The following is a 13063-nucleotide window of genomic DNA, read 5'->3' as shown; positions in this document are numbered from 1 at the left end:
AATACCACTCATATTCACAGCAAGTCACATATCTAGAACTTCCATAAGGTCTAGTGACAGTTTTCTCACAAAATTGTTCCCATCCATTGTAAATCAATACATGATTGGAAAATACATAAAAGTTAATTCACTATGTTTAAAAAAATTATCTGTTTGCAAGTAGGAATATCAAGTGGAAATCTAATTTGACCAAAATTGTTACAGTCCTTTTCAGAACGTACATAATTCCAACATCACACTAAAGCTGGATCAGTGTGCCTTTCCATGATCATATACTCCAGGTGAGTTTCCCTGCTCCAATACATCCCTTTTCTGTCATTGGTTTATTATCAAGTGGAATTAAATATGCAACAATATGGAAAATGCTAACCATGCAGTATTTACATTTAAACATACACCAACCAGCCACTTCATTAAGTGCACCTTCTTGTATCTGTGCTCTTTTTATCAGCTCCACTTACCATATAGGTTCTACCATTACAGACTGTAGTCCATCTGTTTCACTGCAAACTTTGTTCACCACTTTTTACCTTTTACAGGACCACCATAGAGCAGGTACTATTTGGGTGGTGGATCATTCTCAGCACTGCAGTGACACTGACATGGTGTGTTAGTGTGTGTTGTGCTGGTACGAGTGGATCAGACACAGCAGTGCTGCTGGAGTTTTTAAACACTGTGTCCACTCACTGTCCACTCTATTAGACACTCCTACCTTATTGGTCCACCTTGTAGATGCAAAGTTCTTGATGCTAGTTCATCTGATGCTGCACAGTTTGTGTTAGTCGTCCTTTATCAGTGGCCACAGGACGCTGTCCACAGGATGCTGTTGGCTGGACATATCTGGTTGTTGGGCTATTTGTGTTCAAAAACTCCAGCAGCACTGCTGTGTCTGATCCACTCATACCAGCACAACACACACTAACACACCACCACGTCAGTGTCACTGCAGTGCTGAGAATGATCCACCACCCAAACCACCACTGCTCTGTGGTGGTCCTGTGAGGGTCCTGACCATTGAAGAACACAGTAAAACGGGGCTAACAAAGCTAATAAAATGGACAATGAGTGTAGAAATAAAGAGGTACTTAATGAAGTGGTTGTTGGTGTATAATTATGTGAATATTCAAATATATTTTCACTGTCCAAAAAAACAAAATTTCAAGTATCTCCAAAATGGTAAATTTACAGGAAAAGACCAAAACCTTCTTTACTTTTAATGCATGTTAATGTAAAGAGATTTTAATCCAAGCAATTCTGGAGCATTTCTATTGATCAGTTTATCATGAAATTTGCATACAATGCAAAAGGCAGCTGTTGGGCTCAAATGACATAGAAAAATAAAAATTGACAAAAATACTTTTTCATACTGTGCACCAATGATCATTCTTTCATTCTCTTTCACGTGGCACATTTTATGTAGGTGTTCCCTTAGTACAATCATTCTACTCTACTGTTAGTTTAAAACGTATACAATTGAAAATGTTGCACTTAATTAAAGTCTATATAAACAGAACACGGACTAATTAACTGCACAAATAGATAATCTGAAAGGCATTTTTATAATGTTATATAATTATAATGTAGATTTTCAGTCTAGCAAAGAATGCTGGGGCAAAATTCAGGCTTCAGAATGCCACCTACTATTGTTTTTAGTTGCAGTGTATTTAGCTGCATTTTATAGGCCAGAAACCATCTCAGCAAGACTACTGACGTCCAGCTGTCAGAACAGAGTCACGCCAAGACCTCTTTCTCCTCATTGCGTTCCCTCAAAAGAGTGTTGCATTTGCAGGAGAACTCAAAATTATTGCGAGGGAACGTGAAATACTGGCAAGGGAATGCAAAATAATTGCAAGGGATCATTAAATTATTGCAATGGAACACCAGATACTGGCAAGGGAATGCAAAATTATCGCAAGAGAACATTAAATTATTGCGAGGGAATGCAAAATTATTGCAAGGGAACGCAAAACACTTGCAAAGGAACGCCGTGCCATTTTTTAAACCACGGCCCCTTAAGGGCTTATGGTCTCCGTACCTTCTAAGACTGCTAGCCGTTCCTTGAGAGACAACACCTCATGTAGTTTACCAGGACCTATTTCTGTCCACCCTGCACCTTCTTATCTCCACAGTGTGAACGAATGAAAGAGCTGGTACACTAATTTGAACCAATCGTATTCGAGATCTCATGCGAGTCCCCGCCCCCTCCGCCATCGACCTCCAAACAGAGGAGGCGCAGGTCACAGATGTCAATCAAAAATACTCATTCAGCTGTTCCAGTACGGGAGAGCCACGAGTGTAGCCCGCTGTTCTCTGTATGGACCTCGCTCGCTGAGTAGAACCTGTACCCGAACATGGTGAGTTCAGTTCTAGCAGAATGGCGCGGAATCATTTTTGCTGCCTGTTTTTTCAGCGGCGTTGCTTTAATGCTATGCTAGTTAGCGCCTGTAGCTCTCGCAAGCTAGCGGTTAACTTGTTAGCTGCCTGGCTAGCTGCTTTGACTGGGGTTGCTGAATTAAAAGCTGCCGGTTCTTCACAGTAGCGAACTATATTAACCTATATGTTCACGGCTTATTCATTTGTTAGGCGACGTGGTTGTTCTTTAACATGCAGACACATTTAATGTTAACGTGGGTAAACAAGGAGAAATGCAGAGTAAGTTATTCAGCTAGCCTGCTAGCCAGTTGGCTAACTTTCCTCAGAGTCTCAGAGTCAGATTTGTCACCGTCTGCTCTCTACTATTCAGTATGGCACTGTAACTTCTGTCGTTTCTGCTCTCCCCAGTCGAAGAATTTCTTTTAAATATCATAATGACAGCCTAAAAGTAGCAAAATTATAGATTTGGCAGGGAGTTGACAATGTTTAGCTGTATCTGAGAAGAAAATAGCCTCATGAAGTGTCCCTTTCAGCCACTGGAGATTAAGCATGGTATGGCAGACTACATAAACTTATCAAGCTTATCAAATTAAGTCTTATCAGTTCAGCTAATTGTGTGCACACTGCTGGCACAGGTGTTCAGCTGTGCAGACAGCTTGTATATTTTACATAGAAAAGCATTGCCAATAGAATGAAAGGCTCTGGCGCAGCCAAACAAGCACCTAAGGTCACCACGTCCAGTGCCAAGATTCAGGTGGTTGGGTATAAAGCCCTGCATCTAGAGTGATGGCGCACCATCTAATGCTTTTGGGATGAGTTGGCGTGATCTAGAACTTACCATCCAACATCAGTACCTGACCTCACTGATGCTCTTGTGGCTGAATGCAGTCAAATCCTCACAGCATGAGGACACAGCATGTTACAACAAGCCTTTCTAAAAGAGTTACTGCAGGAAAGCCAGGCAGACTTCCTATGAAATGTTGTATGAACTGGTGTCTTGCTGGTATATTATGTATGTGTCTCTCTCCTCTAGGCGCTGATGGGAGTTCAGTTGGTGGTCAGCTTGCTGGCTGTCAGCATAATGCAGAAAATGGCCCCTCATTGCTCTTTTGCACGCTGGCTCCTGTGCAATGGCAGGTAAGTGTCAATCAAAGCTTTGGGGATGGTTATCATTCCGAGTGCTCTCATCACCAGTATCATTGCTGTTATTTGTTTTTTTCCTCAGTCTCTTCAGGTTCAAACATCCTTCTGAGGGAGAGCTTTGTGCTCTGGCAGGCAAGCAGATGCCCAACAAGACCAGCAGGAGAGACAGGTGACAGCTGAGAAGGAACATCATTCAGCTGCTGCTATCTGTACTGTGTCGTGTTTTTCTCTCTGTTTGTCCTGCCCTCTAACCAGAGCTGTTTTTCAGGAGGCAGAATGGCCACGGGGAGCCCAAACCACTCACAGTTCCGAAGGACATTGATCTACATCTGGAAAGCACCCCTGTGAATGTTTTAGATGCTTTGGGTAGGTCTGAATTCAACTTTGACAGAATCACTATTTCGATTATGATGTGCTTCCCGCCTTTATCTCCCTGCTTGTGTTGTTTGTCTGTAGTTCTGCGGTTCTTCGTGGAGTATCAGTGGTTGGTCGACTTTGCTGTTTATGCAACGGGCATCTACCTCTTCACTGAGGGCTACTACTTTGTGGTGGATGCCAGTAAAGAGGTCAACATTGGGGCCATCTGGTGTGTGTTAATGGTATTCTTCGGCCTGTATCCTTAAACCTTTTTGTTTCATCTGTGCTATGGGGAGGACTTGTTATTGTTCTCTGAAAGTTGGAAATGCTTTGCCATTGCAATTGGATAGTTATGATTACATAATTGTAATTGCAAGTAAAGTGAAAGGTGATGTAGAAGTCTGGGGAAGTTTTTAGTAAAATTAAGAGCTACCTCTCCAGGCAGGAGGCTATAATGGGACTTTTAAATAAATCGATTTCATACAGACATTGCTGATGTACATTTTAGAGCTTCTATCAGGCCTGGTATTTTGATCACAACCCAAATACAGCCTGAGAACTTTCTTTCTGAGCCTGACCTGAACCACATTGTGGAGTTTCTAGTCTGAACTTGAGGCAAACCACATCGTCAAGTTTCAAATTTGAACTTGACCCCTAACCACATCATAAAGTTTCGAGTCTAGTTTTGACCTGAACCATATGATCAAGATTTGAGTCAGACTCTGACCAAAGCCTGACAAAATTCTGTCTGAGGCGCATCACTGAGTTTGGAGGCTGACCCAAGTGCAACAAAATTCTGTCTGAAACTGACCTGAACTTGCTCGGTGCCCCCCAAAGTTTTGAGTAAAACCTGATAGAATGGCGCCTGTTAAATTTCCACATAACAACAATAATAGCTGTAATTAGATGATGGATAAATTCAGTAAAAAGTAATCAAAATAATATGATAGAATAAACAGCTCAAAGTTTAAATTCCACTTTGATTAACTTATTCATCAAACAGTGCTTTCAAACAAAAGTCTAAACCTTTAAAAAAAAATTTAGGCTGAATAAACCTTTAATAATGTGCTCTTCTAATGCTGTGCTGTGCTAATATGGCACAATGTTAGCAGAATGTCGCCTGTTGAAGCCTTCATACTGAAGATATACTTTTGGGCCAAACAGATTAAAACATAAATGTCTTTGGATCCTACTTACTTTTTGAGTCTAGTTCCAAACTCAGTCTGCCAGAAAGAAAAATGAAATATTATAAAAACCTAAAGCTGGGTGAAATCCAAAATAATCTATTTAAAGTTGGGCAGTGGGCTGTGAGAACCTGAGTATGAAACCTGAATTAACCCCAGCCCAGCATATATTTATGAACTCAAACTTAAGAAATCAAGTCCAGCAGGTTGGATGAATATTTCAAGCTCTAGTCATAGTTGGAGCATGTAACACTTTTTTTTTTTCCACATTTTGTGTCGGTCATCTTTCATTTCATTACTGGTCAGACCACAGATGAGGTTAGGTGGTGGGTCACTTTCAACCTCTCAGTGACACTGACGTATGCGACAACCTCAGCAACACCACTACACCTGATACACTCTTATGAACAAGATACTCACTACTATTTCACTACGAAGTCAGTGTCACTGTTGATCCACTACTCAGATTATATCTGGTTTGTGGTGGCCTATGTTCGTTGGTGGACAGGGTAGAAGGTGCACCAGCACTTCGGCTACAGTCTGTAATCGTAAACGTACAAAGTGCAACTGTAGGTGAACCTGATAAAATGGCCAGTGACAGGATGATGCAAACAAACTGGCAGCTTTGTGTTAATCTCACTTTTTGACTTTGAACTCCAGCCTCTTTCATTAGGGCTTTCCCCATGAATCTTGAAATACCTTGACTTCAGTTCCCAGGAGGACACTGCATGTTCTGATGAGCCACTACTTCCGCTCGGATGAGGGCGGCGAGCGCTCCGTGTGCCTGGCATTCGGGTTCCTCTCTCTGCTCGTAGCCATGTTGGTTCTGGTGGTGAGGGAGGACTATCTGGAGTTTGGCCTGGAGCCTGGTATGGCATCAGCTTCTTTTCTTTAACATCAGTCCTGCTTCTACATTGCCACCAGCTTTAAAAAGTCAATTACTGACATTTCAGGTTTCACCAGTGTCTTTGACAACTTTGAAGCATTTGCCAAACAACAAGGTCTTGAGTGGTCGTAAGTATTTGTCTGACTTCTTTACTTTTTTGCAGAGCTTTCTCACAAATGCACACATACTTGCAATACAGTGCGTTCTGTATGTGAAGATGCTTTTTTTTATTTCTTCGTAGAGTTCCTTTCACCAAACTGGGAGTGAAGTTGGGCTTGGCCATCCTTTGTGCCTTCCTTGGAGCTCTGCTTGCTTTCCCTGGTCTTCGCTTGGCCCAGACTCACTTAGATGCTGTGCAGATGAACGCCGAACGGCCGATAATTCAGTAGGAAGCCCACTATTACATTTATGAGGAAAATGACAACTTCTGTATGATTATGAGAGCACTTATATTAATGTAAACACAGGCATTGACGTTAATATGAACGAATAGAAATTTGACCATCATCCTGATGATTCTTTTTGTCTGTTTTTGCAGAATCCTGCTACACGCCAGTTTCCTGTCTCCACTGATTATTCTTGTGTTGTGGGTGAAACCTCTTGCTCGTGATTTCTTGGGAAACGCTCCAATGGGAAAGACATCAGTCACCTTGTAAGTTTCTGTTTGAGGCTTCGTTTTGTCCCATTTGTGTACCTAACACACATTAAAGGGACACTCCAGGCAAAATAAAAAATTTAACCATCTGTGGTGAAACTTGCTGCAGTAGTCTGTAGAGTGAGATTTTCTGGTTTAAAGACTTTTTTGTATTAGTTTCATTAGCTGATGAATACTGAAGGAAACCAGATACCTAACTATAGTACCAGTCTTCAAATCATCATTACAGTGGAGAGAAATGATTGCTAAAATGACAGAAATGACTCATCAGGCAACAGGCTGAAAGCAAAATTTCGAAAAGTAGCTGCCTGACTATTTAGATACCTTACATCTGTTTGGATCTTTTTCTCTGGCTGAAAGGGTAAAAACATACCTGTTGCATCGATTTTGTGCTGAATAAAGTTTTCTTTACAATTCTGTTTTACATTAGAGGTAGAATTACACTAACGTTAACTTGGTTATATTTATTAGACTATAGATCAGTGGTTTGGCTAGCAGTCAAGATTGGTAGATGCTACAGGGACTCCCAGTGGTTGTATGACCTTTTGAGTAATGCATGTTGGGTATTGTAGTGAGAGAACATTGATGATGGAAAACATGAAAATGATACAAAATCGTGAATTCTGTCAAACCGATGAGGCTGAGGGATACAGTTACAGAAAACTGTTTAACTGCTACATATAGCTGCTCTCATTTTAGGCTGTAATGCCCCTTCATACTGTAATCAGACTATGTGCAGAGATTGAATCATGTGACTAGGAATAACTATCACTCCAAATCTGTCGACATTCTAAATTAATAATTTGCTCGCTTTAACTCCTGCTCCCACTCAACATGTGTTGCTTCAGTGCTTTAATCTCTGTATCTGTGTTCCCCAGGCTTACCAGCTCTGCCTTCGACTCTGTGCGCCTGTGGACAATTGTGGTGCTGTGTGCGTTAAGGCTGCTGCTCACCCGCCACCACCTGCAGGCTTACCTCAACCTCGCCCCCAAGTGGGTGGAGCAGATGAAGAAAGAGGCAGGACGTATAGCTGCGATTGACATTCAAAGAAAGGCAAGAGCCAAACACTTATTAAAAATTATGTGCTAGGTCAGGTAATGTGACAGTTCCACTTACACAGGCTGCATTATGCATTTACACGGGGTAAAATGATCAAATATGATTTACTTGTTTGTGATAACCTAGATTGTGCTATAACCTTGGCACAGTCAAGGTTGTAAGCCTGTGTTTGTGATGTACGTTTTCAGATTGCTCTTCATAATTCACTGTAGGTTAAGTTTCTGTTCATGAGGCTGCCAACTTCTTTCTGCAGGTGACCCGTGTGTATTGCTACCTGACTGTAGTGACTCTACAGTACCTCATACCAATTCTACTTGTGCTCTTTTCAACACTGGCCCTCAAGTCTTTAGGTAAGGTTTTAGTCACTTACAGACCATTATTTGTCATCAATAGTTGAAACTATAGCATTTCTGTATTTAAGGATGGCCAGTGGAGTTTTAGGGATGGAAAAGTGCCTTAGATTGTAGACTGTTATCAGTACTTTTGCCCTACCAGGTGATATCGTTTGTTAAATGTGAACAGCTCCAGACTGCAGTGGGCTTTACACCTCCCCCGAACAATCAGTACTAACATCTAGCTAGGAGAAAAGGTGCTATTAAGGTGTCTGGTAATTCTGTACGCCTGGGTGAACGTCGGTGGACAACACGCACCCACACATTCTGCGTCCAGCAGCTATTTTACACCTGCCTTGGCCTCCCTTCACTGGGTCAGAAAATGGCCTCCAACCCACCCTTTGCAGGGATTTTGAAAATCACCCAAGACCTTCGCTGCCTTGTGGATTGGTACCATTTCTCAACTGCTTGATAAAACCTCCACTGGGCATTTTTTATAGGTTCAGCTCACCGGATTATTTTACCAAGTACTTTTTTCCCACTTCTGTTCCACCCTGTAAAGCAATTAGCACTGCAGCTGAGTATTTTTTAAAAGCGATTAATCAATGAATTGATTATTGTAGTCTATTAATTATTCTGTTAATTGGCTAATTAAACCATTATGCTTTCTGAAATATTCTCTCACTTTGCCACTGTTAGAGTGCTGCTATGGTTCAAATTTCCATCTCTGCTACAAATCTGTGTTTACGTTTATTTAATTTAACTATATGCCACATATCGGGGTGTCCAGTCTTACCTGCAAAGGACAGGTGTGTCAGCAGCTTTTCATTTCAACAAAGCAGGAGCACATATCAGTTTGAAGGAATCAGGTGTATTCCTGCTTGACTGGAATAAAAACCTGCAACCACACAGGCCCATTGCGGATAAGACTGGACACCCCAGTTTCTTAGTCCTGCTCTTGGTGGCCCACAGTGCTGCACAGTTTCACTATTCCTTGTGATACCCCACCTGATCCAGCTCACGAAGGGCTCAATAATCCGTTGATGAGCTGGATCAGGTGGGTTGGAGCAGGGAATAGTGTAACTGTGCTAGGCCTGGGCTGTATGACATATATATTGTTATTGCGGTAAATTATGTCACAACACAATATGCTTTTCTGATCATTTCGTGTGTATTATTGTCAGTACTAGTAGATCAATGACTGACTGCATATTTAATTATAAAGAGAGCAAAATTAGTAGTTTTTTTTTTCAGATGTAGCATCACTAGTTATTTTTTCTCTGTTCCAACTGATCAGATGTCTTAAAAAAATAAATATTGTGACATCTTGTATCATGAATTTTATATTGACATGTTGTATCATGATTTTTTTTTTTTTAAATATCATATTATATTTTTGCCATATCGCCCACCTATAAACTGTCCAGTGCTGTGAGTCGCGAGGAGCAGGATTAAGAAACACTGCTGTAATGTATTGCAATTTGTCAAAATCAGTGCTCACCAACTCTTGTCTTGGAGATCTACCTTACTGTTGAGTCTAGTTCTAACTGGTGATATTGCTTGACTGAAACTGAAATTCAGAACATAGTGGTGTGAAAAGAAAACTGAAGCAAGGTAACACTAAACAAAAACAGTTAACACTTACAGTTAATTATTACAGTGTGTAGGCTACAATATGTGCTTACATGTGCCTGAATCCAGTGTCCTTGACAAAAGAGAATGGTTGGTCATCTAAAGCAATTCTTTCCATTTATTTATTTATTTATTTATTTATTTATTTATTTGTAGTTATTTTCCACTTTGGCACTATTGCTTGACAGATTGCTTGACAGTGGCTACAGATGGGGTTGATGTGCCAGCTGGGACTTCTTGCTTCTTCTGTTTTGCTGTATTCTGCATTAAGAACAATGTTTTCAGGTTTCAAGCCTGTAATCGAGAAGCTCTTGGGTGTTGTACCTTTTTTGATAGTTGGGACAAACATTGACTCCAAATTGCTAGTCCAGTGTCCATCCTAGACATTTTGACATGGTTCCAAACAGCCGATATTCTCACTGTTTACCTGCTGCACTAACTGTTTGAATGGGAAGGGGAAAAAAAGGAAACAAACAGAATTTTAATCACTGTTTTTCATTTTATAACTCATTCAGGTCTGTTTAATCTTTTGTTTGTAGTTTTCCAGTCAATTTTAAGTTGTTTTTCTCTTCTCAATTTTAAGTCAATTTTAAGTTGTTTAGATCTCCAGGAGGACGTTTGATGATCACTGGTTTAAATGGATATGTGTCATACCGTCGCTGTCCAAAAATAAATCTTTTTTTCAATTTGTTATTTTTCTAACATCATTTGAACACAGCAGTTCTCCTTTACACTGTGTGGAAATTTCATAACGAATGGAGAAACAGAAATGCTCCAGAATTGCTTAAAATCTCTTTTACATCACAAGTAAAGAACATGGACAGTGTGTGTTACAGAGCATTTTTAGATTGCTTTTAAGAAAGTGATGTGTCTTTTTGTCGATTAATCATTCCACCCCTAAAGTAATACAAGTTAACAGAACAAGACTGTCTCTGATTGGCTTCATCTCCCATCAGGTGACTACTCGTGGGGGTTGGGTCCTGAGACTCCAGGTGTGACCCCTGCACCTGTCCTCCCCACCGCACCTCCGGCATTGCCCAAGCTAGAGGACGAGGATGATCTAGAGGACATGGAAGAGGACATCCAAGCCACCGTAGCCCACCTGTCAGAGGCCTTCACTGCGCTCCGTGCCGTCCTCACGCCGATCTTCTTCAGAGGGGTTTTTGCCTTCCTCACCTGGTGGGTGGCTGCCTGTCAGCTCATCAGCAGCCTGTTCGGTATCTACTTCCACCAGTACCTCATGCAGAGCTGAGGAGTGTTTCTCTGAAGGCATGGTGCACTGTGCCCAGCTCCTCGAGCTACCGACCACCCAACTGCACACACAGCTGTGCTGTGAGCTCCAACTTGCCCCCACAAAACAGGCTCTTTAATGCCTGCTCACTGAGAGACTGACGGTTTGGAGACGTTGATGTGTTTGGCCAAAAATAAATGGGTTGCTAAGGTTGGGATACTTTGCTGCTACCAGTTTGTCATCTTGATTTGTAGCTTCCTTTTATGAAACGGATGAATTGTCTGCTCTGTCTGTTTGTTGAACACGCAGCCTTGAATAGAAAAACTGCAGGAAAACATTGTTATAAAAATCCTTTTTTCATCCTTTTTATTTTATTGAATTGAATCATATCCATAAGTTTATAACACTGATTAAATTAGTTAACTTAGATTAATTTACACCTTCATTCATTATTTTGGTGGTGATGTCTGCGTGATGTAATACTAAGTGCCTGGGAACTCAGGGATGTGCAATCAGAAACAGTATTTGCTCTAATGGCACAGAATAACTGATAAATGGCTTACTTTTGATACTGTAGCTGTCTACAGACTTAGATCTTCAGTCACTCCCTGTTTTTCAACGTGAAGGCTTGATGTATTAAAGCTTTTTGTTCTTTTTTATGCAGTGCTTTTCCCTGTCGGTTCTGCTGCCAAGCGACTGCATACTTATAAAACACCATCAAGGCATTAAGAAGTACTAGATTTGTCCCTGAACATTTGAGATTTAATTATTTATTTATTTATCCTGTGCCATTGAATGATTACACTAAATGATTTGTTAAATGTTACTGCAAGTGGTTTATTTAGGGCATTTTGCACTGTTTTTCAAATGGCTGAACGGTGGAATGCATGGTGTGACAACTGTTTTAAAGAGATTGTGTGTTTTATTAAAATCCAGAATGCCTCTAAACTGCCTGTTTCCTTTTTCATGATGAAATTAGACAGTTCATTCTTAAAATGAGTGATAGCAATGAGCTGTTCCATGAGCAAGAGAGGTGCAGAAATTCGAGGTGCACCTTGACTTTTCATGGCTGATGCTGATTCACTTACCGCCCATTTCTTTTTTGGTTTTTTTTTTTTAAACCTAAAGCACACTGGCATATTTTAGTACTCTTTCTATTAGCCAAAGGTGCAACGTACATAATATTTATCATTTAAAACCTCTTATTCTCCAGGGTATATTTTGGTTGTTCCATCTGAATTTACTTGACCAAATCGTAAGGCAAATTATTCAGTAACTACATGAATGTAAATATTTATTTTTTTGTTAAACCTCCCCTCAAATTAACAGAACGTGTTTTCTGATGATACACAGTTATATGCTTGCAATTTACTGCTGAAAGCCAAAAATCTTAGATGCTCTTTGTATTTTTTTTATAAAAATAATTTTTACAGGGCAGAACACTGAAGAGACACCATCTGGAATCCAGTTTACAGCTCAGATTTGTGGAAAAATGGGTCGACTTTCAGTAGAAGTTCAGCTTCTTTTATTATAAGGGTTTAAAATTACATTATCCATCTATTTGACTGGAAAGACGACAGTTACAGCTCCCATATGACACCCACCTTTTGAATGTAGCTTATGAAATATAAACGTTAAGAAGAATATGAGTTTTGGAACCACCGGTGGTCCCAAGGAGTTGTAAATGGAAAAATCAGTTGCGTATTTATTAAATGACATGGGCTCACACAAAGTGCTCCATCAAAAGTACGAGGCAACTGTTTTTTTAGCACAAGAAGTCATGGATACTTATGCTCCAAGATTCCGGTCTATGTGTATAAGCAGCATTCAAATATAGCGCAACTGCTCCTACCTGCCTCACATTATTTACATCATAAGATCCCAACACAGATTGACCAAAATAATATGATAAACAGGCAGATTGTGTTTTGAGTAAAAGTGCTGAATTTGATCTTGGCTGATTCCTGTCCTGCAGCCCTGATGTTTTCAGAATTCTTTAAAGGTGTTTTATCTGTATACAGTAATGTGGTACAGTAAAGCCAGACCACTCTTCATTTATTTAATTTCCAGTCAAAACAGCGTTTAGTTAGACATTATTCATTTTTCAGTGCCAGGAAGTATCTATTCATCAGAAAATTACACACAAAAGCCTCAACAGCTAAATATATTATTATTGAATGAATAATTTTTCAATATTTCAGTATTTACCCT

General features: G+C 40.3%; 1 protein-coding gene across 1 annotated transcript; it reads left to right on the top strand.

Moving 5' to 3' along the window:
- Positions 1-2218: 2218 nt before the first annotated feature.
- On the top strand, positions 2219-11787 carry tmem161a (transmembrane protein 161A). The gene is made up of 12 exons (XM_036587160.1): positions 2219-2354; positions 3407-3510; positions 3599-3685; positions 3785-3882; positions 3973-4129; positions 5775-5926; positions 6011-6071; positions 6185-6328; positions 6482-6595; positions 7477-7651; positions 7911-8007; positions 10578-11787. The coding sequence occupies exons 1-12, from the start codon at positions 2352-2354 to the stop codon at positions 10871-10873; spliced, it is 1488 nt and encodes a 495-aa protein (XP_036443053.1). The 5' UTR covers positions 2219-2351; the 3' UTR covers positions 10874-11787.
- Positions 11788-13063: the final 1276 nt, after the last annotated feature.

The sequence above is a fragment of the Colossoma macropomum genome, unplaced genomic scaffold (genome assembly GCF_904425465.1).
Source record: "Colossoma macropomum unplaced genomic scaffold, Colossoma_macropomum, whole genome shotgun sequence".
NCBI classification, from domain to species: Eukaryota; Metazoa; Chordata; class Actinopteri; order Characiformes; family Serrasalmidae; genus Colossoma; species Colossoma macropomum.
The sequence above is the reverse complement of the archived record's forward strand: the minus strand, read 5'-3'. Positions and strand labels throughout refer to the sequence as shown.

Excerpts from the sequence above, each read along its gene's own strand:
- tmem161a (XM_036587160.1), top strand. Across the intron at positions 6,072-6,184 it reads CAACAAGGTCTTGAGTGGTC|AGTTCCTTTCACCAAACTGG; the intron begins GTAAGTATTTGT and ends ATTTCTTCGTAG. Across the intron at positions 6,596-7,476 it reads GGAAAGACATCAGTCACCTT|GCTTACCAGCTCTGCCTTCG; the intron begins GTAAGTTTCTGT and ends TGTGTTCCCCAG.